This window comes from Conger conger, chromosome 6, assembly GCF_963514075.1.
Source record: "Conger conger chromosome 6, fConCon1.1, whole genome shotgun sequence".
Classification (NCBI taxonomy): Eukaryota; Metazoa; Chordata; class Actinopteri; order Anguilliformes; family Congridae; genus Conger; species Conger conger.
Window position 1 is genome coordinate 45,056,670 of NC_083765.1, and position 27,727 is coordinate 45,084,396.

Genomic DNA, 27,727 nt, shown 5'->3' on the forward strand with positions numbered 1-27,727 from the left:
ATGATAGGAGTGACCATAGGAGTGACGATAGGAGTGACCATAGGAGTGACGATAGGAGTGACGATAGGAGTGACGATAGGAGTGACCATAGGAGTGACGATAGGAGTGACCATAGGAGTGACCATAGGAGTGACCATAGGAGTGATGATAGGAGTGATGATAGGAGTGACCATAGGAGTGACGATAGGAGTGATGATAGGAGTGACCATAGGAGTGACGATAGGAGTGATGATAGGAGTGACCATAGGAGTGATGATAGGAGTGACCATAGGAGTGATGATAGGAGTGACCATAGGAGTGATGATAGGAGTGATGATAGGAGTGACCATAGGAGTGACGATAGGAGTGACCATAGGAGTGATGATAGGAGTGACCATAGGAGTGATGATAGGAGTGACCATAGGAGTGATGATAGGAGTGATGATAGGAGTGACCATAGGAGTGACGATAGGAGTGACCATAGGAGTGATGATAGGAGTGACCATAGGAGTGATGATAGGAGTGACCATAGGAGTGATGATAGGAGTGATGATAGGAGTGATGATGGGAGTGAAAATAGGAGTGACGATGAGAACGATGAAGGCACGATAATGACAACAGGGACGACAACGGCGACGACAACAGGGACGAAAATGGGGACGACAACAGGGCCGAAAATGGGGACGACAACAGGGACGACCATGGGGATGACAACAGGGACGGCGGTGGGGACGGGGAAGAGGACGGGGACGACAATACGGACAATGATGGAAACTGAAGAATCAAGTGAGTTTATTTATTTTTCATTTTGACCTACCATGAGCTGTGTTGTGCAAAATGTGTGAAATTACTTGTTAACTATCCAGCTGTATAATTAGTGCAAAGAAAAACAGGAACTTAATGTAACATAAAAACTTAACATTTTATATTCAGAGCATTTAAATGTCCCAATTTGCTCAATTTTCCATACAGACTAATACAATATTTTTGTTGTGAAGCAGATCAATGTATCTTGTGTTTACTTACATTGTAAGTCGCTAAATGATGCAATGTAACATTTAGTTTCCCCACTGTTCTAGCATCCTCTTCAGCCTTCTGTAAGACTTTTGATCAACCTTTGAAAACTTGCAGTGAAGAAAGGATAAATGGATTATTTTATTGCTCTGAAAACAGAAAAATTAACTCTGAAAATATATATTTAGAGAATGTTGAGAGGTGAGTTTACGTACAAGCTAATTATTTTCCTTACTATAGTTCTGACTATAGAGTCTGACTGCTGATTATTACTGTTGAAAATCTTTCCTAATGTCCAACGTGTCATCAACAATGTGTCTCGATTCTAGGTACGATTGAATTTAGGATCAGAATCACAGCTTCTAGTTTATATGCAATTTTGAGATGTAATCCTTTCAGTTTACTGAAATCCTATCCAAAAATGTTTTAAATACTGGGCTCTGATGATTGCATTAGTTTGAATACTGGCTTACGATCTCACATTAGCTTTTTATGTCTCCTTGTGACAGTGCTATGGGCTGCATAGTCAAAGGGAAGACTCCGATGTCAAACATCCAGCATTTCAGAGGTTCAGTGGCAAAACACCACGGAAAGAATTTAACTGATCTTCAGCAGGGTATCCCCTCAATGCAAGTGAGTACAGGGCTTTATCCTCTTTGCTCTTGCCATCACTCTGATTCAAGTCATTGTTGGCCTCATCTTTCCATAACTCTGCTGGCCCTTTTAGGCACTTCTTAGCAAACTGTTTGAATCATGCGACGTAGCCTCTGTGAAGTCTTCTGCTGAGAATAGTCACCGACATATCCACGCCTGTCTTCTGAAGAGTGTTTCTGATCTATCAGACAGGTGTTTGTTTTTATTAATTATGCTGAGAATTCTTCAGTCATCAACTGTAGAGGTCTTCCATGGCCAACCAACTCTTTTGCAATTACTGAGCTCACCAATGCTCTCTTTCTTCTTAATGATGTTCCAAACTGTTTATTTTGGATATTTGCTGGAAGAATCAGCTGTTAGGTTGCTCCAAACATAACCAAGCACTTGCCACAGTTCTTATGCAGACTTTGGCTCTTTTCTTTTAGCCATCCAGATAATCCCAGACTGCCATGATACATTTTTTCAAGTGGTCTATTGCTTAATATGTTACTTTTCTTTATTTCATGAAATACAAATGCAATCTCTGTAACATTCAATTAAATTCAACTTTATTTATATAGCACATTTTGCAATGCACTGATCATTCCCTACAAATTACTCCCTGTTAATTCACATGGGCACTGGATGATCTGTTTCACAGGCTCGGGCTATTAATTAAGTTTATTGCGACTTTGGAAAGTTGATTCCCAATGAATTGCCAAATCTAAATGAGCATTATGTGCAAATAAATTCAAACTAGTTTACTTTTGTAAACTAAGAACACTAGTCCCTAGTCTCCAGAGTATTAACTTACAAAACAGATTTACAAAGAGCTCAGGCTCAATCAAATCAAAGACCTGTGGGCTGAAGACAGTTGAATTGTCAATTCTTTATTAAATGTGGGGGGCATCTAGGCCAGGCTCTGTCCGCCCTTCTCTTAGCTCCGGTCCAGGCTCGGTCTCCAGCCCTTCCTCCACTGTCCTTTAGACAGGACAGTCCATGAGTACTCACGACCAGGGTTTTTCGCTCACTATTTCGTCCAGAGGTGCTAGAGAGCCACTTCTCCTCCTGTGTCTCTCCCTCCTTCTCTAGTTTTCCTCTGTTTAAGAGCACTCCACCTTGGGCATTCTTAATTAACAGAATGCAGCTCACCTGTTGCTGCTTGCTCAGGCTGTTAACAGGTGATTAGGGAAATACCTGCCCTCAATTAGCTTCCCCAGTAGCCTGCGTTGGGGGAACGGTCTCTGACAGTGCTGCTGAAGGTGGCTCTGCTGCCTATCCCACTCTGACAGAGGCACCGGGGTGCCACAATATATCAACAGGTGCATCTCAAAAATTTGAATATTGTGGAAAAGTGAAATCTAGATTCATTACACATAAAGTTAAATATTTCAAGCCTTTTTTTGTTTTATTCTTGAATCTCAGTATCTCAAAATAATTCAATATTACATAAGACCAATCAAAAAAAGGGAAAGGGCTGGCTGTACCAAAGCATATTCATGGAAAGGTGACTGGAAGGGAAAAGTGTGGTAGGAAAAGGTGCACAAGCAACAGGGATGACCGCAGCCTTGAGAGGATTGTCAAGCAAAACCGATTCAAGAACCAGGGGGAACTTCACAAGGAGTGGACTGAGGCTGGAGTCAATGCATCAAGAGCCACCATGGCACAGGCCTGTCTAGGAAATGGGCTACAAGTGTCGCATTTCTAGTGTCAAGTCACTCCAGAACCAGAGACAAGGTCAGAAGCATCTTAAAATCCTTTTTTGATCTTATGTAATATTCTAATATTTTGAGATACTGGATTTTCACGAGCTGTAAGCCGTAATCATCAAGATTAATTCAAAAAAAGGCTTGAAATATTTCAGTTTATGTGTAATGAATCTAGAATATATGAAAGTTTCACTTTTTGAATTAAATAACGGAAAAAAACTTTTCCACGAAATTCAAATTTTTTGAGATGCATCTGTATATTTTTTAAATGTATATTTTGTGCATTGCCATTCAGGGGTGCCAATACTTCTGGTGTCCATTCCACTCCAGCAAACAAACAGCTGAAATAAAACAATCACTATGTGGTTGAAGTTGGACACATTAATACAAACTGAAATATAGTCATCATATGCAATATTTTGCAATCAATGATTTCCTGAAGTCTGCCACCCATAGACATCACCAGATACGCGGTATCTTCCCTGGTGATGTGCTGCCAGGCCTGTATTGCAGGCATTTTCAGCTCCTGCATGTTTTGGGGACGTGTAACAAAGTAAAAATGTTCCAAATAAAGTGGTGTATGACTTGTTAAGCTCAGGGCATTAAAAAGGAAATGCAAATACGTGACGATCATGAATATGATATGGCTAATAAATATAAATAAAGGAGAATGCAATTTCAGGGCAATAAGAAGGAAACAGATGATGTTCATGTGCAAATTCCTCAAGAAGCCCTCCGTGTAGCCATTGCTTGCTTGCTATAACTAGCTAGTCGATTGCTAGCCACACACAAACTTTATTTAAATTGTCCGACCATAAACCATGTGAAAGCGTACCAGTCGGTAAAACTTTGTTCCAAGTTGCAGATTTGTGAGGGGTTTTACTCGGTGCAGTTATTCAGCTAACTCAGTAATCCTGCTTTATGATACAGGCCCCAGGAATGTCTATGGCTGATGTTGGACAGATTCCATCTATATACAAACCACTGAGTCCTGGTTTGCATAGAGCACTGGCAGCTGCGGATATTTATGCAGCCGTCTAAACCAGTTTCCTGTTATCCTTCTTAAGTTCTTAATAATATAGCCTTAGGTTTTTTTCAAGGTTTAAAGTGTGAATCCATAATTTTTTAATATTAAAAAAATAACACATTTTACACTCTGTCATGATGGCACTTTGCAGCAATATTGATTCAACATGTTTGCGTTCTCAAATTGTACAAGATTTCCAATGGAACTCACCACAGATGTTCCACCAAAACTGAATAAAATGAAGAATAGACACTTTAAAGGTGTGAGGTCATTCTGATATAGGCATTACTCTTGGTTATTAGGTCACGCAATCAACATAAAACCGCTAATTTACCATTTAAATCTCCAGGTGGATTGCGTGAGTGAATCTCTTCAGGAAATGTGCAGCCATGATAATGTGTGCAAAAGTGTAGTTTGAAAAGTAGGCAAATGTCATGTCATGTTGTTGTTGTTGATGCGTTTCCTCTGTGTAATTGTAATCTGACTGTTCCTGATGTCAGGTACACGAGGCGAACAGCTCGCTCCTGAATGATCGCGTATTAGCCATTGAATTGGGCAAGGCGGTTTCCGGCCTCACAAGAAAAGTCAACATCACTTTTTTCCACCAAAATTCATCATTGGTAAGTAGCAACATTGTAAGCATGTTGCTTTTGCAGGAACCCTTTATTATGTGTTTCTTTTACAAGCAAAACTCATTGTTATTCTGTCAGAATCCAGAACAATAGACTACCAGCAAACAGATATGTCAGGGATAATCCAATACATGGTTGATGTAGCAAGCTAAGGGTTGATAACACACGGGCAGTCCAGACAAAAGGAGAATCCAAAATCTAAAACCAATTAGCCAAACACAATGGGTGAAATCAGAACAAAAGAGAAATAACACTGAAGAATATGGTCAGGACACATAACAATCTGGCAACAAAAGACAGAAACAAAGGTTAAATAAACAAGCACAAAAACGAGAAACAGGTGGAATCAATGACAGGAGACAGGAAGTACATATAAGGAGTGAAAAGGCAGAGACATGAAACGAGACACAGGTGAAATTAATAAATGAAAGAACAACCGGGAAACAGACTATGGTGTGCACAGAGGGTAACAATACACAGAAACGCTAAGAACTAAGACAAAACTTGAATGAGAAAGCAATGAAGAAAACAGAACCTGACATATTCGTAGTACTGAATATCAGACCTTACGAGTATACAGTATAATGAGACCATATGTAATTGTTATGTATTCAAATACTTTTATGTGCTCGGTTGATCTTGCTTGGTGCATTGAACCAACCAAGAGGACCAGAAGGTAAAGTTTGCATTTTTTGAGAGTATTTTGTTGGTTCCAGTACACCAGGTAAGCCCAGTAAAACGTAGAAAATCTAAAACAATTTTGTACGTATTTGAACCCAGGTCTGCAAAGAATTTTAAGCGTTTTATTACCTCTGATCATGTCCATTTCTAGAACCTATTGAACACATATTCCTCTGGTCAAGATACCATCTTGAGTAAACTTTCAAATATTTATATTTGTTATGTACGGTGCAGAGAACCCAGACGCAGACCACAGGATAATCCCAAAATCGTAGTTTAATGTTCAGTGGTCAAAAGCCAAGAGATCCAGTACAAAGCCAAGAACGAAAAGCAAAAGAATAGTCGAAAAACAAGCGAGAGGTCAAAATCCATGAAATCACAGGGCGAAGGTACAAAAGGGCAAAAACAAACTTGTAGTCAAAAATACAAAACAAACGTCAAAAAATCAGAAGATCAGATGAGCAAACAAAACAAGAAGTTAAGGCAAAGGGGTGTCTATCATGAATCTCAATAATAAGGCTTACACAAAATCGGCACTTACTATGATCAACGTTCTGACAAAGAAGCATACTGAGAATGGGGTTTAAATACAAGAGGGAAGGTGACAATCTAGGCGGGGCAGAGAAAAAGGTGGGCTAAACAAATTTACAACAGGTGGGGAAACATAATAGGGTAATAACATAATAACGGGAGGGAGACGAAAACGCGGACTGGATGCACGAAACAAAACATGTAAAACATATGGCTCCGGATTAGGGAGTAGACATTTGCATACAGTGGGGCAAAAAAGTATTTAGTCAGCCACCAATTGTGCAAGTTCTCCCACTTAAAAAGATGAGAGGCCTGTAATTTTCATCATAGGTATACCTCAACTATGAGAGACAAAATGAGAAAAAAAAAAAAAATCCAGAAAATCACATTGTCTGATTTTTAAAGAATTTATTTGCAAATTATGGTGGAAAATAAGTATTTGGTCAATAACAAAAGTTCATCTCAATACTTTGTTATATACCCTTTGTTGGCAATGACAGAGGTCAAACATTTTCTGTAAGTCTTCACAAGGTTTTCACACACTGTTGCTGGTATTTTGGCCCATTCCTCCATGCAGATCTCCTCTAGAGCAGTGATGTTTTGGGGCTGTCGCTGGGCAACACGGACTTTCAACTCCCTCCAAAGATTTTCTATGGGGTTGAGATCTGGAGACTGGCTAGGCCACTCCAGGACCTTGAAATGCTTCTTACGAAGCCACTCCTTCTTCTCCTTCGTGTCATGCTGAAAGACCCAGCCACGTTTCATCTTCAATGCCCTTGCTGATGGAAGGAGGTTTTCACTCAAAATCTCACGATACATGGCCCCATTCATTCTTTCCTTTACACGGATCAGTCGTCCTGGTCCCTTTGCAGAAAAACAGCCCCAAAGCATGATGTTTTCACCCCCCATGCTTCACAGTAGGTATGGTGTTCTTTGGATGCAACTCAGCATTCTTTCTCCTCCAAACACGACAAGTTGAGTTTTTACCAAAAAGTTCTATTTTGGGTTCATCTGACCATATGACATTCTCCCAATCCTCTTCTGGATCATCCAAATGCTCTCTAGCAAACTTCAGACGGGCCTGGACATGTACTGGCTTAAGCAGAGGGACACGTCTCGCACTGCAAGATTTGAGTCCCTGGCGGCGTAGTGTGTTACTGATGGTAGCCTTTGTTACTTTGGTCCCAGCTCTCTGCAGGTCATTCACTAGGTCCCCCCGTGTGGTTCTGGGATTTTTGCTCACTGTTCTTGTGATCATTTTAACCCCACGGGGTGAGATCTTGCATGGAGCCCCAGATCGAGGGAGATTATCAGTGGTCTTGTATGTCTTCCATTTTCTAATAATTGCTCCCACAGTTGATTTCTTCACACCAAGCTGCTTACCTATTGCAGATTCAGGCTTCCCAGCCTGGTGCAGGTCTACAATTTTGTTTCTGGTGTCCTTTCACAGCTCTTTGGTCTTGGCCAAGTGGAGTTTGGAGTGTGACTGTTTGAGGTTGTGGACAGGTGTCTTTTACACTGATAACTTGTACGTCGCTCTGGATAAGAGCGTCTGCCAAATGCCAATAATGTACTGTAATGTAATGATAACGAGTTCAAACAGGTGCCATTAATACAGGTAACGAGTGGAGGACAGAGGAGCCTCTTCAAGAAGAAGTTACAGGTCTGTGAGAGCCAGAAATCTTGCTTGTTTGTAGGTGACCAAATATTTATTTTACCGAGGAATTTACCAATTAATTCATTAAAAATCCTACAATGTGATTTCCTGGATTCTTTCCCCCCATTCAGTCTCTCATAGTTGAAGTGTACCTATGATGAAAATTACAGGCCTCTCTCATCTTTTTAAGTGGGAGAACTTGCACAATTGGTGGCTGACCAAATACTTTTTTGCCCCACTGTAGTTTGAAGACGTAGTGATAGTTAGAGACAGGTGCGAACACTTCGCTGAAACTGAACGAGTAATCAGGGATAGCATAGGGAGGCGGAGTTACAGAACAGTGCAGAAATACTAAGAGATTGCGTTAGTGAGTTAGTTTCGTGAATATTTCTAAACTACCCAATAAAAGTGATTGTTAGTTAGTTAGTTAGACAGACAGTAAGTGTATTAATCGGATTAGTACTGTACAAAACCTAGATTAGTAGTCGTGAGTAAGAATCGTGCTTTATAACATTTAACTACCAAGAAAAAGCAGGAAGTAAGAATCGCAAGTTTTAGAAGAAATGTTGAAAACCCTAAAACTACTGTAACCACCCGAATAGTGGGACACGCAGACAGGGGAGTGACTAGACTGGTAAACATTCAGACGCAGACATAACAGGGGAGGACAATAGAGAACTGTAATGGAAAACATAAACCAGGTAACTATGAAAAATGAATAATAAACAAGAATAAACATGAAAACATACAGAACAAATACAGAAACATTACAATATTCAATTCAGTTTCAGCTGCTTTGAAGATTGCTCATAAAAACAAACAAAACAGAGCAAAAACTACAACAACATAATTCATGAAATTATCTCCATTCCAGGAAAATGCTACATGTACTTTCTTGGATAGGGGGAAAGATGGTAAGTCTGGTCTTTTCATCGAGATGAATTACTGTGGTGAACAGTGTGAGAGAATAAACTGCATTTAGTGACAGCGAGATGTTTTATTTAAGATTTTATGAGGCTTTGCAGAGGGTTGTAGGGCCCATAGAGTCAGATCTTATGGTTTGTGTGGTGGGTTCTGCACCTCAGCATTTTGGTGGAGGTGGTGGAGCTTGGGACCCAAAATCCTTGATGGCACCCCTAGATTTGACTAAATGTGATGACTCCCTGTTAATTCACATGAGCACTGTGATAGGGAAAATGCCCTTTTTAACATTGCACAGGTGAGCATCGTCTGATGAAACAGTAAAACAACGATAGCTATACTTGAGTTTAACTTTCGTATTTATTTGCAAAGAATTAACAGAAAGTGAGCGAGCTTACCGGTTCTCTGATTTGAATCAGACATAGTATATGTCTGATATAGAAGAGTGTATAGTATAGTGTGTCTTATACACACTTTTCCACAAGGGCGGAGACAAAAACAAGGAAGACATGATGCTGACAACCTAGGATTATTATTATTTAGTCTCCAGATAAACTCCAACCTTGCCCTTGCTGTAAGACTGGAATGTGCTAGCTACCCCATTCTAGGAGAAGCAGACATTAAAGTCAAATGCTGTCTATGAGAGACAGAGAAAGACTCATAGTTAACACTTAATTCAGAAAGTGGTATAATAGTAATAAGGATTAAAAAATAAAAGGTTATTTTTAATCATCTGATTGTCTTTGTTAACACACATTGTCAATTAAGAATCAATTACCCTTACAACTGGATGGCTGTCTATTTCACAGGCTCAGGCTATTACTTAAGTTAATTGCAACTTTATTATATTAAAGTTGCAATTAGTATTTACTAATTATTAGTATTAACTAGGTTGACAGTTGGTCAACAGAAATAACTAGTTGTAACTGTATTCATGTTCATGAACATGAAATTTGTATACAAGTAGCACCAGATTACCTGTAAGTACAGGCCTGATGCCAGCTACTGACTTCTCTGGAAAAGGGGACTTTTATTTTAAAAAAGGTATCGCAAGATTTGTTGATATGATTTGATATGTGCCCCGGCTTGATATCGGAATTAAAAGTTAAGCGTTAGCTCTCATCAAAGACAGTACCCACATGCATAAAGTTAAGCAGTTTGTCAGTTTATGGACCCGTAATGAGGCACAAGCTCTTACGGTGGTGTTTTTACGTAATTATATGGATTTCCTGCGCTAAAGGAAGAAAATAAACAGTAATTTCACCAGCAGTCAAGACTCTATGCCACTACATATTACGGGGATCCGTATAGTAAGAGCTTCACCTCTCCAGCTAACCTGCTGCGTCGAAAACTTCTACGGATGGAAAGGAATATTTCAACGGATAAAGAAGGATAACAGCAGCGGTGAGTTGAAGACGGGCTGGTGGTAAAATGAGCGGCGAGGACGAGAACAAAGGGCTAACCGAAACGGAGGGAAAAGATGCTACTTTGCACGCAAAGGACAAAGAGGAGCAGGATATTATTCTGAAGGTAATTGAAGAATTCAAAGGACAAGAACTAAAAATGACTTTACAAAGTAAACTGAACATTCCTGCCGAACTGTTAAGCGGTAAACATGATGGTTTAGATTTAGCCAAACGTCCAGAACGAGCGCAAGTCCCCACTGAAAAAATGCTAGCATACTGTAGTGAAGATCAGAGCAAAAGGGGAAGGAGACTTGTTAGCCTGTATGAGCTATGGAAAGCCCAAGCTCGTAAAACACAGCAATACCTAAAATCTGAGATATCAGAAAAGGGCCTAGCATTACTTACAGACGATTTGGAAAAAAGGAAAACGGACATTATGAAGGTTTATGAAGATTTGAGAGCCCATGGCACGCTTACACAGAGCTAAGGCGTAAAGTTGATGCTTGTATTGCAGTAACAAGTGACATTGTCAAAATCTTGAATGAAAGACTGACTGGCATAGATGGTGAATATGATGCAGAACATGAAGGACGCCGCTTGCGTGAACTACTTGAGCCTGACTATGCCCGGTCCATTTATGGCTCCTCTGTCTCAGAAATGAATGCTAGTCATCGTTCCACTCACTCAAGAGTTGCAGCCAAGCGAGCAGAAGCGGCGGCTGAGCTGGCTGCTGAGAAGGCTAAATATGAGATGCTACTGGAGGAAAAGAGACAAAGGGAAAAAATAAGAGTCTTGGAAGAGGAACACAGGAGGGAATTAGAAAAACACAAGGCAGAATTAGAGCGTTTGCAAGCTGAAAGAGACTTAAAGGCCGCTCAAGCCAGACTAGAAGTGTACGACATAGAAGTAAAAGAGGAGTCTGATGCCCAATCCTTTCTGTCCTTTCGTGATCCATTGCCACCGCACTTCATTCCTCCTGTCCCGACGCGCCCTCGCACTGCTGTCACTCCATCTCCTCCCAATGATGTGTCATGCTTAGCAAAAAGCTGTCCAGGACAGCATTGCGATTAACAGACTTCCAATGCCAGAGCCGACTGTGTTTAATGGGAATCCAATTGACTTCATTGAGTGGAAAGCCTCCTTTATGTCACTCATAGATAGAAAGAACATTTCCACTGCTGATAAGCTGCACTAACTTAAGACATACGTAGGCGGCTCAGCCCGCGAGTGTCTAGAAGGGATGTTCTATCGTAGTGACGGCGATGCGTGGAACAAGCTCAATCAAAGGTATGGCCAAGCCTTCATCATTCAAAGGGCCTTGAGAGAAAAGTTATCCAGCTGGCCGAAAGTGCAGTCTAAGGATGCTGAAGGGCTGAGAAACTTCTCGGATTTCATAAATGCTTGTTTGCAGGCCATGCCCCATGTAAAAGGCTTAGATATCTTAAATGATTGTGAAGAAAACCAGAAGTTGATTAGGAAACTGCCAGAGTGGTTAGCCTCACGTTGGAATCGCCAAGTCACACTGCGTCTCACGGAGGGAAAGGATTTCCCCAGCTTCAAACAGTTCGCCAAGTTCATGACCGTGGAGGCTGAAACCGCCTGCAATCCAGTCACCTCTCTCTTCGCTCTCCATGCAGCTGAACATGACAAGGAGAATACAAGGGTAAGCAAAAGAAACAAAACCAGTGTGTTCAACACAGAGACAATCATAGACTATAGCAAACAGACAACAACAAATATAAAGGTTAAGGCTCCTTGCATACTGTGCCAGGATAACAGTCATCAGCTTTGCAAATGTCCAGACTTCATGAAAGGAACACTGGAATACAGAAGGAACTACGTCAAAGACAACAGACTGTGTTATGGATGTCTAAAACCCGGTCATGACGCAAAGGAGTGCCTACATGTGAATTGTGCAAAGGACGGCATCCCACCTGTCTTCATGACAACAGCTATAGAAAAGGTGTAAACAAAGAAAGGGCAAACAAGGAAAATCCAGTGCAACGAAGTGAAACTGAGCCAACATCTGCTGTGTCACTCAACGTCACCAGGCAAGGTCAATCAGTGAGCACCTCCATGATAGTGCCAGTGTGGGTGTCGAACGACAAGAATCCATCCAGAGAGAAACTTGTGTATGCCCTGCTGGATACACAAAGTGACACAACATTCATTGAGCAAGACGTAAGTAACAAACTTCAGCTGTCTACTTATCCAGTTAAACTGAGACTTACCACCATGATGGGAGAAAATATGGTCTTGAAAAGTATAAGGGCATCTGGTCTGTGTGTGAGAGGCTTCAATTCAACTGTGCACATTAACCTGCCTCCATCTTACACCAAAGACTGTATACCTGTGAACAGAGCGCATATACCAACACACGAAACGGCCAAGAGATGGTGCCATCTCACAGCAATTGCAGACCAAATACCGCCTCTACTTAGTTGTGAAGTGGAGCTACTGATCGGCTACAATTGTCCAAGAACTCTTGTTCCTAGACAAGTCATAACTGGAAAAGATGATGAACCCTATGCCATTCTCACTGATGTAGGGTGGAGTATCGTTGGCTGTTCAATACCTCACGCTGACTCGCAATTTTCAATCAGTCACTGCTACAGAGTGACCGTGAAGGAGCTGCCTGCAGTAACTCCAATGGATGCTATCAGAATTCTCGAGACTGACTTCAGAGACACTCAGGAAAATGACAAAACAGTCTCTCAAGAGGACTTGATCTTTCTTGACAAATTAAAGGACAACATAAGGAAAAATGAATATGGACATTATGAAATGCCCCTCCCTTTCAAAGAAAGGCCATGCTTACCAGAAAACAAACATCTCACTGTTGTGAGGCTCAGTCATCTGAAAAGGAAGTTCATCGCAAATGAAAGGTACAAGACTGACTACATTAACTACATGAAGGACATCATCGAAAGGGGCGATGTAGAAGAGGTATGTGATGAAGGAACTGATGGAGAAAAATGGTACATACCTCACCACGGTGTTTATCACCCCAAAAAGCCTGAAAAGCTGAGAGTAGTGTTCGACTGCTCGGCAAAGTACAAGGGATTGCAGCCTCAATGAACACCTTCTATCAGGCCCAGACATGACAGACAGTCTGACAGGTGTGCTCATTCGTTTCTGGCAGCATCGCATAGCTCAGATGTGTGACATAGGAAAGATGTTCCATCAATTTCATGTTTCAGAGAATGACGGTTTCCTATCGTGGAAGAACAAAGACCTCAGTTCACCCCCCAGTGAATACAGGATGAAGGTTCATCTTTTTGGAGCCGTGTCTTCACCAGGGTGTGCAAACTTTGGATTAAAGCAACTCACCAAAGAACACAGTCACACATACCCATTAGGGTCACAGTTCATTGCTAGAGACTTCTACGTTGAAGATGGTGTCGCCAGTGCTGAGTCTGTTGAAAAGGCCATTCAAATAGCAATGGAGGCGCGTGAACTGTGTACAAAGGGAGGCCTACGCCTTCACAAATTTGTGTCAAATGATGTCATCAAGGAACAGGATGGGATGACCCACTTCCAGAGAGATTGAAGCCATGGTGGGAGAAATGGCAAGATGACCTTGTTAAGCTGGAAAATATACACATAGCCCGCTGTTATCAGCCAGCTGGCTTTGGAAAGGTGATCAAAACAGAACTCCATCATTTCTCAGATGCCAGTACTACTGGCTATGGCCAATGCACTTACCTTAGGCTGATGAATGAAAGAGGAGACATTCACTGTGTTCTTCTCATGGGAAAGGCGCGTGTCTCGCCACTAAAGGTAACAACTATACCAAGGTTAGAACTTACCGCAGCAGTTGTCTCAGTCACAGTGAGCAGTATGCTCAAAGAAGAATTAGGCTGCACAAATGCGGAAGAGTTCTTTTGGACGGATTCAAAGGTTGTCTTAGGCTACATTAATAATGAGGCTTGCCGTTTTCACACCTTTGTAGCAAATAGGGTGCAGAAAATACGTCATGCCTCAGACCCCAAGCAATGGTTTTATGTACCAACTGATGAAAACCCAACAGACTGCTTCAAGGGGAAATACAGTGGATGAGTTGCTTGTGTCTGATTGGTTTACTGGCCCTAGCTTTCTGTGGAAAAGGGAGATGGAAATGCCAACAGAGGTGCCTTCAGAGCTGCCTATCGGTGACCCAGAAGTTAGGAAGACACAGGCCTTTAAGACAGAGACCTCAGAACATGTAACCCTCGCAGACAGGCTGAGCAAGTTTTCTTCCTGGTCTCAGGCAATCAAGGCAGTGGCGCGACTCTTACAGCGTGCTAGAAAGGATAAATCATGTGCCCTATCAACAGTAAGTGAAAGACAAAGTGCTGAGCGACTCATTGTCAAAGACATACAAAATCAAGCATATCAAGAAGAGATGAAGCTACTGAGAAAGGGACACCAGCTACCAAGGCACAACAAGCTGTATCACCTTGATGTTTTTGAGTGTGTGCTCAAGGTAGGAGGTAGGCTCAGCCGATCATCGTTCCCTAGCACATTCAAACACCTGCCTGAAAATGAGTCATTCCTCAGGGACATCACATAACTAACCTGATCATCGCCCATCATCATGAAAGAGTGAAACATCAGGGCAAAGGCTTCACTATCAACGAAATTCGGTCCAATGGCTATTGGATCCACGGACTGAGCAGAGCAGTTGCGACCTACATCCGTCATTGCGTGACTTGCCGAAGGCTAAGGAGGCCCATTGAAGGCCAGAGAATGAGTGACCTTCCAGTGGAAAGAACAGAACCCACACCACCGTTCACATACTGTGGGATGGACTGTTTTGGTCCTTTTTGAACCACAAAGGAGAACGCACCTCCAAGCTCTCTGTAGTGGAGCGCCCTGTCCAAAAATTAGTTTTGTTGCTAGAGGCAGCTTAAGCACAATGCATTTATGAACTGTGATATAGTTTTCTGTGTGGTGTAGCGAATACATTAGAAGATTTTCTCATAAGTGGAAATATGTGTTTAAGGTTTTAAGAGGAAATATGTGATTAAGGGTTTCAAGTGAAATTATGTGTTTTAATGTTTCACTGTTGTAAAACACTATAATTTGGTGGGAGTATAAATAACCCCCTTAAGGTTTATTATTTTAGGTTAATTTCCGACAAAATATTTGCCAGATTACTATTTTGATATCTGCATAAAAGATTACCTGTAAGTACAGGCCTTATGCCAGCTACTGACTTCTATGGAAAAGGGGAGTTTTATTTTAAAAAAGGTATAGCGAGATTTGTTTATGTGCCCCGGCTTGATATCGGAATTATAAGTTAAGCGTTAGCTCTCGTCAAAGACAGTACCCACATGCATAAAGTTAAGCAGTTTGTCAGTTTATGGACCCGTAATGAGCCACAAGCTCTTACGGTGGTGTTTTTACGTTATTGTATGGATTTACTGTGCTAAAGGAAGAAAATAAACGGTAATTTCACCAGCAGTCAAGACTCTATGCCACTACATATTACAGGGAAATTTATACTCTTGTTAAAAGGATTAATTGAAGTAGTCACTCTCTACACAATGTGAGCCTTGCTGATGGATAACTGTCTGTTTCACAGGCTCTAACCCAATCTGGAACTCATCGGGATGTAGCACTGAGCAAGTGCACAGGGAGATTGTGTGCTCCTGCGATCACCTGTCCTTTTTCGCTGTTTTACTGGTGAGAGAGCAGCCTTCACCTGTTTACAGAGAGCTTCTCTAGGTGGGGCCGGCTGGGCAGGGGGAGCTGGCACCTCCAAAGCCAGACCTGGTGGTATAGATGTGTCCAGCCTATCTGTGGGTCAGAGCGATTCTGCTCCTGCATACTCCAACCTGCAGTTAAACTCTCCCTCTGCTTCTGCACCACTGCAATGACCAGACTGGCCTGGTTTATGGCTTAGAGGGAGTATGTATGGCAGAAACTGTAATGATGGGGGTGACGGAGAGCCAGTTGCGACTAGGAGAAAACCCCTTCAAAAAGCGCGCACGCGAACGTGTTCGCCACTAATACTCCCAAAACACAACAGAAGTAAATACTTTCCTTCTCCCGAGACAGAGGGAGGAACAAAAACAAACCCGAAGGCGACTCAGAATAACTAAACAGAAAAGAGCCCAAAAACTGGCTGCGGAGAAAATAAAACAACCCTTTAAAACTGGGCGAAATCACAAACCAAAACTTGGTGCTTGTAAACCCTCAGTGATGTAGTGGACTGAGGAAATCCCGAAAAGAAAATACAACCTAGCGACAAAAATGCTAGGCACAATAAAATAAAACCCACGAGACGCAGCTCGGGAATAAAAGACAAACAAAAATACAGTTACCGGGGACACCGTCCCTCTACCCACGACTCACACGAGTCTCAAATAAAAAGAACAAAGAACCTTAAAGGAAGGTGCCAGTGAACAAGAGCAACCAACTGCACGCCAACCTTACCCGTAATAGCAATCTCAATACTACCAGCACAATACCGGACTCATAGAGCAAGAGTCTACCCTGTGCTTTTACCGGCTTGGTATAAGAGCGAACAGTTAATACACAAGCACTGAACGGAAGGCAGGACTGGGTTTAAATAGTCTCCCGGGAGGTAATTCCCCTGAAGTAAATGAGGATCAGGTGAAATCAATGATCCTCAGCCCTCAGGTGGTGACCAGGGGTATTACCTCCCACCCTGACAGAAACTATATGGGTTCACCCATGCCCAAAACATCTCTCTCTAGTGAAACCCACCTGAATTAGAAGCAATGTTAATTTTATATGTTTATATTGTTTATATTTATATTTGTTCAGCCGTAAGCATTTAACTGCACTAAATCACAGACTATATTATTTATGTTATTCAGACAACACAAATATACAAATATTATAGTGAAATATACATTTCACTTCATATACAATATGTGCAAACCTACAGCCCTAATTCGGCAAATAATTGAACTAAACATATACTTAATCTGAGGCTGGAATAAAAGCCAGCATATACACGGTTTGAGACCACTGCTCCAGCGACTCTGATTCTGTGTGTGTGTGTGTGTGTGTGTGTGTGTGTGTGTGTGTGTGTGCATGCAGAGTCCAGTCTATGAAAACAAGGCAGGTAATGGTACCCAGGTGTCCGGACTGCTGAGCTCCTACTCCATCTGGCTCCTCACCCTGCTGTCCCGGATCGGGTGTGGGGTGTCTGTGTGCTGTCTCGCTTTGGTCATCGCCTTCCATGCAATATACAGGTGGGCATGGTTGAAAGAAAGACCAAATATGACTGTAGGTGTGTTCTCATTTGAATGCTTTATACTGTACTGTGGTTTTCAATGAGCCCTTTCCGTCTCAAGATTGCTATATGGCACTCAAATGTGTCAAGTTGACCTTATACGTACCTTTTCAACCAATCAAAATGACTGCTATACTATTGTTTTGAGCCCCTATTAAAACCCTACGAAATATTCTCAACCAAAGCCAACATCCCGTTGGATTTGGGTGGAGCCACTTTATATTGGGCTTGAGACTGAATGGGTTCATTTGTTTTGCCACCTTTATTTAGCCGCCCAAGTCAAAAGCAGTACAATGGGAATTTAGTTCAGGACGAGTGCCATCTCTGCTGTAAAATCCAGCTATGCCAGCTTGGCAACTAAGCTTGTCTAGCTGGGTATGAACTGGTCAACCAGCATGGCCAGGCTGGTCATAAAGGTGGTCTAGCTGGGTATGAGCTGGTCAGGCAGCTAGTGCTGGTAGTATGTCTGAGCTGGTAGCCGGTCAACCAGCTAAAAACTGTTTCAGAACATAGCTTGAGCTGGTCAAACCATGTTGTGGTGGGAGTTGCTCTTAACTGATGAACCAGCTAAACCATGTCAAGCTGGGAGCTTGTCTGAACAGGTCAACCAGCTACCAGCTGTTGTTTTGACTCCTGCCTGTGTCATGTCTGGGGGGGACAGAGGAACCAGAAGCAGACACAGGGGTGTGGAAAAATGGCAGGTATAATGGCAGATGAAGGGGCAGACAGAGCGTAATCAAAAACAGGCAAAGTTCCAAAACCGGGAGGTCAGTCCAAATCAGGCAGAGGTCCAAAAGTGTGATCCAATGAGAAGAGTCAAAAGGGCAGGCAGGGGTCAAACAAGAAATCCAGAAACAAAACAAAAGAAACAGAATGCCATAAGGGCAAGGACTCGGGAACAAGGAGTCGGGAACAAGGGGACCAGAACTGGGGCGAAGGAATAAAGGGCTCCGGACTCGAAAACAGGACAAACTAGCAAGGTGCAACTGAGAAGGACAGGTATAAATACACAGGGGCATGGGAGTGAGGGCGGTCTAACAAATAAACATCAGGTGAGACACATGAAAGGGTAATGGCACAATAATGAGGGGGAAACGAAAATGCGGACTGGATTCACAAGGACACACATGTAATACAAATGGCTCCGGACTAGGGAGTAGACAACTGCACAGAATCAGGAGATGTAGACATACGGAGAGACGGGTGCGAACACTTTGCTGAAACTAACCAAGTAATCAGTGATAGAATAGGGAGGCGGAGTTACAGAACAGAATTGAAACTGGAGATGTGTTAGTAAGTTGGTTACATGATTTAAATTACAAATACCCAAAACTAGTGAATGTTAGTTTGTTAGTTTGACGAACAAATTAGTGTGTTAGTATAATTAGTACTGTACAAATTCTATGTCAGTTGGGATTAGTATATTTGTGCCATCTACAAACGTGAAATTGTGAGAAAGCAGGAAGTAAGAAATGCAAGATTGGAAAGAAGGTTGAACCCTCGGAACTACGGTAAACACCCAAATAGTGGAAAACGCAGACAGGGGAGTGACTCGGGCTCGTAAATATTCAGACTCAGACATCACAGGGGAAGACGAGTGCAAAGACTAATGAATATAAACAGAACACCAGACTTGAATAGGAAAAATAATAAATACAAAAATAACAATAATAAACAATGATAAACTAACAGACAGAACTCAGGAACATAACAAAGTGATTGTTGATATTTGCTCTTGGGTAGAATTCAGGTTTGATCCAAAATACTAATATAACCATGGTCTACTGTCTAGTCTTGTCTACTATCTGGAAAATGCTCATAACAATGTAATGAGCACCCCACTCCTCATTGGTCTCCACTGGCTGCCTTTTGCCGCACGCATCCACTGTTGTTGTACATTGCTCTGGATAAGAGCGTCTTCCAAATGGTTCCCTCATGACAAACACCAGGTGGTTGAGCTGCATGTCTGTTTTCCGTCCTCGTTTCTGGTGGAATGACTTGCCTACCACTGTCAGGACAGCAGAATCCATCCCCATATTTTGACAGACTAAAAACACACCTTTTCAGACTATACCGTAATCCTCCCTCCTGATTTCCTCCCCTGCTTTCCGATATCCCTCTTCTCTAACCCTAACCCTTAAAAAGAAAAATTGCACTTACGATGACTATTGTCTTTTTGTTTAGAACAGCTCTTTTGCTATTTATGGATTTGATGCTTTTAACTTGTGGAACTAGTAACTTTAACTTTATGCACTAGTAAGTCACTTTGGATTAAAAGTGTCTGCCAAATGACAAAAACGTAAAAGTAAATGTAAATAAATGAAGCATGCATTTTTCAGTTCCTCCTTAAGCTCTTTGTTCAAATGCAGATTACATTCATACATTTAAACATGTAGATGAAGCTTCTGTTCCTGCACTTCTTCTTCTTATTGGAAGGTGCAGTTGGTTCCATTCCCTGATGTCACTGTTTGGTACACCACTTCATAACGTGTTCTCTCTCGCTCTCTCTCTCCCTTGCCCTCTCTTTCTTTTTCCTCCCATGTCTCTCTCGTTCTCTCTCCCTCCCTCTCTCCCATAGGTGGCATAATTCTGAGCATTCTCTCAGTATCCACATCCACCTTTGTGTGGCGCTGCTGGGCCTGAACCTTTCCTTCCTCGCCAACGACAGCATGACCTCCCTAAACAACCACGGAGTCTGTATCTTCATCGCCGCGGCGACGCACTACTCCCTCCTCTGCACCATCACCTGGTTCGCCATAGAGGGCTTTCACCTCTACTGGCTCGTAATCCGTGTCTTCAACATCTACATCAGGAGATACCTGCTCAAGCTGGCTCTGGTGGGCTGGGGTGAGTACCTACATCAGGAGATACCTGCTCAAGCTGGCTCTGGTGGGCTTGGGTGAGGACCTACATCAAGAGATACCTGCTCAAGCTGGCTCTGGTGGGCTGGGGTGAGTACCTACATCAAGAGATACCTGCTCAAGCTGGCTCTGGTGGGCTGGGGTGAGTACCTACATCAGGAGATACCTCCTCAAGATGGTTTTGGTGGGCTGGGGTGAGCCTGGGGCTTCCGGAAAGTTTCTGTGAGTCCGACACTGCTGAGGGTTTGATCAAATTGAGTTTAACCCTTTGAGGTGTGAGATGACGAATATGTAGTTAAAATGTTTGACTGAATGTTCTAATGCTGAAGTAACAGTCACTGCTGGTAATTGAGCGCCATTGAAAATATGTGTGTGGGCCTTTAATGCGCCGATAACTGACTCCACATCTCTCTCCCCCTTCCCTAAGGGTTACCTGCAGTGGCTGTCATATCGATCCTAAGCTGCGGAAAGTATGGGAAGTACAACATTTACCAGCTTGAGGGTGGCGCAGTAACAATGTGAGTGATCAGTCTCCAGTGGGCTGGAGCACTTTTGGCTTGGTTGTTATAATTTATTATACTGTATTATTATTTATTATTATTTATTCTACCACTTATTCTACTGTAACTGCATGTTACAAATAAATGCAAATCTGAGTAAGGAAAAACATTGTCAAGTAAAAAACTTAACATTTTATAATGTCCAAGTTGTCAGGTTCTGTGTTTTTCATTGTCTAGTCCTTTGTCTATGTGCTTAGTGTTTCCATGTTTTGGTACCCTCTGTGCACACCGCAGTCACCCTGTCAGTTCATTAACTCAATGTTATTTGTTTCACCTACATTTCACTTCCTGATTGTTTCCCACACCTGATTGCCATTCCCTCTTGTTACCTGTCTTATAAAAACCCTTCTGTTTGTATGTCTCATCGCCAGATTGTTATGTGTTCAATCCATACTCTCCACTGGTTATCCCTGATTGATACCCGGTTTGACCTGTTTTGTTTTTGACTTCCGCATTCTGCTTATTTCGCCTGTCTAGTTTTGAACCGCTGTGTATCAACCTGTTTTTGTTTTTCGATTTTGTTCTTTGGATTCTGTTTCTGTCTGATTTGTCCGCTTGTTATCGACCCCACGCCTGTGACCACAAACCCATTTTGGATTATCCTTGTTGTTCCTGTTTGCTGGAGCATTGACCCTTTTTCTGGACACTTTATAACAAACCTATTCCCTGCTATTCCCATTTTCTGACTATCGAACCCTGCCTGTCTGAACTGCCTTTATTTAAATAAAGACTTAAAAAAAAAAGATCTACTCCTTAGTCTCGCTTCTGGGACTGGTGTTCTACAAACCTGATACAAGTTGCCAAATACACAAGGGAGATGTAGCATTTACAACACAGAAGATGACAGAAATGTGCCTCCAGGACAAATTCTCAAAAGTCCAAAATAAATAAAGGGTAAATCTAGGAAATCACTTAAAATGGATAGGAAATTTCATAAATATTGAAAAAAGAAACAGAATTTTAACAAAGCACGAAATAGTCTTAGCTTGAGTCTGCCAGGGTTAGCTATATATAAAGTTTATTTACTATAAAATTATAAAATATAAAATTTTAGTTACGCTTTTCTGTCTCTCCAGGTGTTACCTGACGAACACTGTTCTATATCTCTACAGGTGTTACCTGACTAACACTGTTCTATGTCTCTACAGGTGTTACCTGACTAACACTGTCCTATATCTCTACAGGTGTTACCTGACTAACACTGTTCTATGTCTCTCCAGGTGTTACCTGACTAACACTGTTCTATGTCTCTCCAGGTGTTACCTGACTGACACTGTTCTATGTCTCTCCAGGTGTTACCTGACTGACACTGTTCTATGTCTCTCCAGGTGTTACCTGTTCTATGTCTCTCTAGGTGTTACCTGACTAACACTGTTCTATGTCTCTCCAGGTGTTACCTGCCTGAATCGGTACTGCTCAGCACCACCTTCAGCTTCTTCGCCCTGGTGGTCCTGCTGAACCTGCTGGTGTTCGTGGCAGTGACTGTGCATGTTGTGCGTGCGCGGAGGCTAAGCCCCGCCCAGCAGGAGCGGCACATCACCCGGAAGGACATATTCAGCCTGATGGGGGTCTCCTGGCTTCTGGGGCTGTCCTGGGGGGTGCTGCTCTTCCCGGTCAGCCCTCTGAAGGAAGTCATCTTTTACATATTCTGCATCCTTAACTCCCTCCATGGTAAATACAGGCCGTCCCACACAAGCAGGCCCAGGGTTGCCTGTTCCACAAAGCAGGATTACCGAGTTAGCTGCATAACTGCACAAAGTAAAAAAAAAGGGTTTTGCTCAGTGCCATTATCCAGCAGACTGGGTATTCTTGCTTTGATGAACAGGCCCCGGGACAAACCAAAAATTCACCACAAGAGCCTAGGCTTAAATCTAGATAACTGCATAGGTATGGAAGGGTTGAGCCTAGCCTGTGTCTTTAGCTTGTTTTGACTTGTCTACTGTGGAAGGAAACAGATGGTTTCTTCCAGTGGGTGGGTTTAACCTGGCCGGGCTATCTATGGTTACCTTCAAACTGGCTCCTCCCAGTGACATGACAGGTACTTATAGGTCGTAAATTACCAGTAAAAGGTTCACCTCTCATCCAATTAAATGCTAGCTCTTCCATGGTACTGCATGATCTGAAGCAGGGGTACCCAACTAGAGCAGGGCAGCCCAGCCCTGCTCCTGGAGATCTACGGTTCAAAAGGTTTCACTCCAAACCTAACAAAGCAAACCTCATTCAACAGCTAGTGCAAAGCTGCCCAACCCTGTTCCTGGATATCTACCATCCTGTAGGTTTTCACTCCAAAACTAACAAAGCACACCTCATTCAACAGCTAGAACAGGGGTGCCCAACCCTGTTCCTGGAGATCTACCGTCCTATAGGTTTTCACTCCAACCCCAACCCTGTGCTTTGTTAGTGGGTTGGTTTGTTACCACTAGCCTGGATTATGAGAAAAATGTGCTATCACTCAAGAAGCACATTTCATGCTTTCACGCTTAAAAAATGATAAAAATCTGGCTGCAGGTCCCTTTTGAATACAATATTTGATGTCAGTGCAGGTGAGAAGACGTTTCTGATTCTTAGCTGTTCGACTGACGACAGTGATTTATTCAGCCGAACTCGCAGCATGCTTGAAAAGGCTATTTCTTCCAATTAAAATCCGATCGATTCTTCAGGGTAAGGTCAGTTAGCAGAGCAAGAGGGCACAAATGGAAATTGGCAAAGGATAAATTCCACACTGATATTAGTAAGTATTTTCTTCACACAGCGATTGGTCTCTGTGTGGAATAGCTTGCCAGGACGTTTAGTGGAGGCAGAAACACTGGGGGTTTTCAAGACCAGGCTTGATATGGTGCTAGATATTATTTAGCTTTTAGGCAAACTAAACAGTAGGTACACTTAGTAGGAAAAGGCAAGCATTGCTGGGCTGAATGGCCTGTTATGTTAAACTTCAAATCTAGGAGCACAATTCCAACATAGCAATCAGTCCTAACGTTCAATTCTGTATTGTACTTTTTAGAGAAGACAGAGTAACGAATAGAAGAGGAACAGACAAAATGGCAGACACGTGAGCTTTGTGTGATGGTCAGAGATGCTCGGACACTCAATTTTTAAACGGGAGGCAAATTTGTGCGCTTAGCCGGTGCTGTAAGTCCGTGTTTTTGAGAGCACTTTAATAGGTATTTATTAGACTTTATTAGACTTCTACTGCTGTAGCCTATCCAATTAGAATTATGATGCCTTGTCTGTTCAGAGATGCTCTTCTGCATACCACTGTTGTAATGTGTGGTTATTTGTGTTACTGTCACCTACCTGTCAGCTTTGACCTGGCCATTCTCCTCTGATGTCTCTCATTAAGATGTTTCTGTCTGCAGAACTGCTGTTCACTGGATTTTCGTTTTGTTTTTTGCACCAATTTTGCAAACTCTACAGACTGGTGTGTGTGAAAATCCCAGGAGATCAGCAGCTTCTGAGATACTCAAACCACCCTGTCTGCCACCAACAATCATTCTACAGTCACTTAGATCACATTTTTTCCCCATTCTGATGGATTATGTGAACATTAACTGAAGCTTCTGAATCGTATCTACAAGAATGTATGCACTGCACTGCTGCCACACAATTGGCCCATTAGATAATCGCATGAATAAGTAGGTGTAATAAAGTAAAAATGTTCCTAATAAAGTGCTGGGTGAGTGTATGCTCCCTTTGTCTCCCTCCCCTCACAGGTGTCTTTGTGTGCGTGCGCTATTTCACTCTCCACCGCCGGCCGAAGGAATCCCCCGGGACCATGCTGTCAACAGTAACCACCACCACAGACAGCGTCGCAAGTGCCTCCGTCAACAATAGGGAACGTACCAAAAATATATACAACTGAAATATAACTATCCAGACTTAAAAGTTACTCAAATGATAGACTTACTCAGCAAATCTTCAACTGGAATTTTTCAGTTATCCTTGGGTTTGGGAGCTCTCGGCAACATTTGGGGAGTCTGTACTCCCTCATATTCCAATATTGAAATTGGTCCCGTTTCACAGACACAGATTAGGCATAGTCGTCAGCTGAATTCAATTTTGATTGGAGAGTCTCAATACAAAATATACTTCAGTCCAGGACAATCTGTGTCTGTCAAACCGACTCATTTTCCTGCAGCGGTAATAAGCTTAAAACAATATTGTTTCAGAACGATAGAAATACATTGGCAGAAATTTAAATTAAATTAAATTTTAGTCCAATACTAAGATTAATCTGTGCCTGTCTGTTGAAGGAAGTGTTTGTTGTGTGATTTAGAAGAGGTTGAGATCCAGTTCATATTTTATGACCATGATTTAAGGGTTAATAATTTTGTGTACTAAATATCAGTTAGCTTCAATATAATATGTTCACTAACAAACCTTTGTAGGCAGCCCAGTTTCCAAATATCTATGTCAATGTACATTTCAATGTCTATTGTATTCACTTTGCATAAAAGGGATCAATCATATGTAACTGGAATTTTGGTCTTTTGTATATGTTATAATTAAGATGATTTGTGTTCTTTTTGTTTCCTTTTTCTCCAGTGAAGTTATTTTGTTTCAGATTTTCCGTTGAATACAAAACAGAATATTGAACGGTTTTCCCCTTAAAGGTACAATAGGTAAGATTTTTGTGTTAAAACATTGTTACAAGACCATTGTACATCCCTTCCTATCATTGAAAAGTCTCAATGACATGTTGACTCACCCTCTGCCTGTGGTTATAGTCCTTAAATTTGGATTTCAAAATATGCAGTTGATGGGCCAACACTCTGTCCCAAAACATTGTATAACTGTACAATAATTCAAGCTGAGTGGCAACAAATTGGTTCTAATTGGCAAAGCCAATGGCATTTCAACATCGGTGCGTTACACAGAGAAGGGGTGGGATAAACAGTGTTGTGGTTTGAGTGTTTGTTGCTGAATGAATGGTAATTCCAGATGCTGCCTAGGTTCACACAATGAGATGAAACCAGACCACTGATATAAAATTCATTGTTTTTATTGTTAAATCATTTTCTGTCTTTTTTTTTTCTTGAAATTGTAAAACTGCAAAATGTTGTACCACAAACATTACAGGACACACATGGCGTTTCAGAACAGAATTCATGCAAGGTGGTCTCCATGCCAACATGCTCAGAGCAGAACTATAGTCAGATCGTCAGTGCTATTGGCCAGTTGTTTCTGCCTCTACTGGGTTCAGTTCTCATGCTATACGGTGCCTCTCAGCCCATAAAAGCTGAGAGGCACAGGTTCCTTTTATGTCATGGGTAGTATAAGTGGTGGAGGGGGCTGATTCCATAAATAGCAGTAGCACTGGCACCTTGAAAATGAATGTGATTCGTTGAGGGGAAATACCATGAACAGTTAAACAAATAAACTGTGAGAATGGACTTTATTTTTTCAATTATTTTTATGCTCTCATATGGGATTCTCAAACCATTTAACATTTCAGATTTTTTGAGCGGTGCTTTCATTGTTCTCATTTGTAAAACTGCTTAGAAATTACCAAGACAGATCCTGTAGGTCAGAGGTCATACTAATATCTTGCATATGGTATTCTTAAGATAACAGTTGCATGTGGAGTCTATCACTGTATGCCTTTGGTGATCAAGTAAGCCTACTGAAATCAAAATGTACATTTCAAGCAGTTCTAACACTTAATAAAGCACTAGACTTAATTCACTAATGTTGAGCGTTTGTTCTATTTCACAAAATTGATTCCCCTGCTTTAAAATTGAGAGAAACGAACCCCTTTTTCAAATCATGCATGTGACAATAATGTAACGGGATATAGAGTGCACATAACCCCATCTGTATGACAAGAGCACTGGTTTGGACAGACCTGTTCAGTGCCAAACAAACCTCTCGATGCTGCAGCAACATTTTAATGTGATAATTGTATTCTTATATTATTACGATGTGTTGTGTAACAGACTCATCTACGGAACGAGTGCTCAAATGGCGATATAGTGCAGAGATGCTAAAAACGGTGACACTAAAAAACAGGTTGTAGATACACAAAGACAGCAGATGCTGAAAATGTCCTTTGTCCAAACCATCAAAGATTAACTTGGATGGTAAGCTCCCCCCATGAAACCTACTCCACTCCTTCGGCCTCTCCCTGCAACACTCTCCTCCAACCCACAAGGCAGGCAATGTCCTAGACCTTGTGTTTGTGAGGAACTGCTCTTGCTCTGATTTCACGGTTACCCCTCTGCATATATCTGATCACCACTTCATCTCATTCTCCCTCCCTCTTCCTCCCCATCCTCCTCCCACCTACCCTTCCTCAGCCCGCTGCTCCCTCTCACCCTCTTCCTTTGCCACCACTGTCACCGCCTCACTCCCCCCTCTCAAATCCTTCTCCAAACTCCCCGCTGACTCTGCATCTGCCACCCTCCTTTCATCTCTCTCCTCCGCCTTTGACTCCCTCTGTCCCCCTGTGTCAAAGCCGCCTCGCACATCCCCCCCGTCCCCTTGGATATCTGACACCCTCCGTACCTCCAGGGCCAGCCTCCACGCAGCGGAGAGGAAGTGCGGGAAATCCAGAGACTTCAGACCTCACGACTTACCAGTCTCTCCTGGCGGCATTCTCTTCCGCTGTCACTGCCGCCAAAGCAAAATACTATCAAACACAAATTCAGAACTCCGCTTCTAACTCCCGGAAACTTTTCTCTATTTTCTCCTCTCTCCTCAACGCACCGCCTCCTCCTCCTCAGTCCTCCTTCGCTGCTGATGACTTTGCTGATTTCTTCGATGAGAAGGTCAGAGTCATCCGCAGATCCTTTACAACCACCGCCCCTCTCACTGTGCCCTTCCCCCCCTCTAGCCCCATCCCTTCCTTTTCCACGTTCTCCCCCCTTA

General features: G+C 42.3%; 1 protein-coding gene across 1 annotated transcript; it reads left to right on the forward strand.

Annotated features, from left to right (window-relative positions):
* Window positions 1–24,722, forward strand: LOC133131564 (adhesion G protein-coupled receptor G3-like). The gene is made up of 9 exons (XM_061246939.1): window positions 1–582; window positions 4,863–4,982; window positions 14,656–14,662; window positions 15,757–15,857; window positions 17,265–17,398; window positions 20,018–20,286; window positions 20,728–20,818; window positions 22,251–22,531; window positions 24,574–24,722. The coding sequence occupies exons 1-9, from the start codon at window positions 1–3 to the stop codon at window positions 24,720–24,722; spliced, it is 1,734 nt and encodes a 577-aa protein (XP_061102923.1).
* The last annotated feature ends 3,005 nt before the right edge of the window (window positions 24,723–27,727 follow it).

Excerpts from the sequence above, each read along its gene's own strand:
- LOC133131564 (XM_061246939.1), top strand. The coding sequence starts at position 1 with ATGATAGGAGTGACCATAGGAGTGACGATAGGAGTGACCATAGGAGTG. Across the intron at positions 15,858-17,264 it reads CCTTTTTCGCTGTTTTACTG|GCAGGTAATGGTACCCAGGT; the intron begins GTGAGAGAGCAG and ends TATGAAAACAAG. Across the intron at positions 20,819-22,250 it reads GAGGGTGGCGCAGTAACAAT|GTGTTACCTGCCTGAATCGG; the intron begins GTGAGTGATCAG and ends ATGTCTCTCCAG.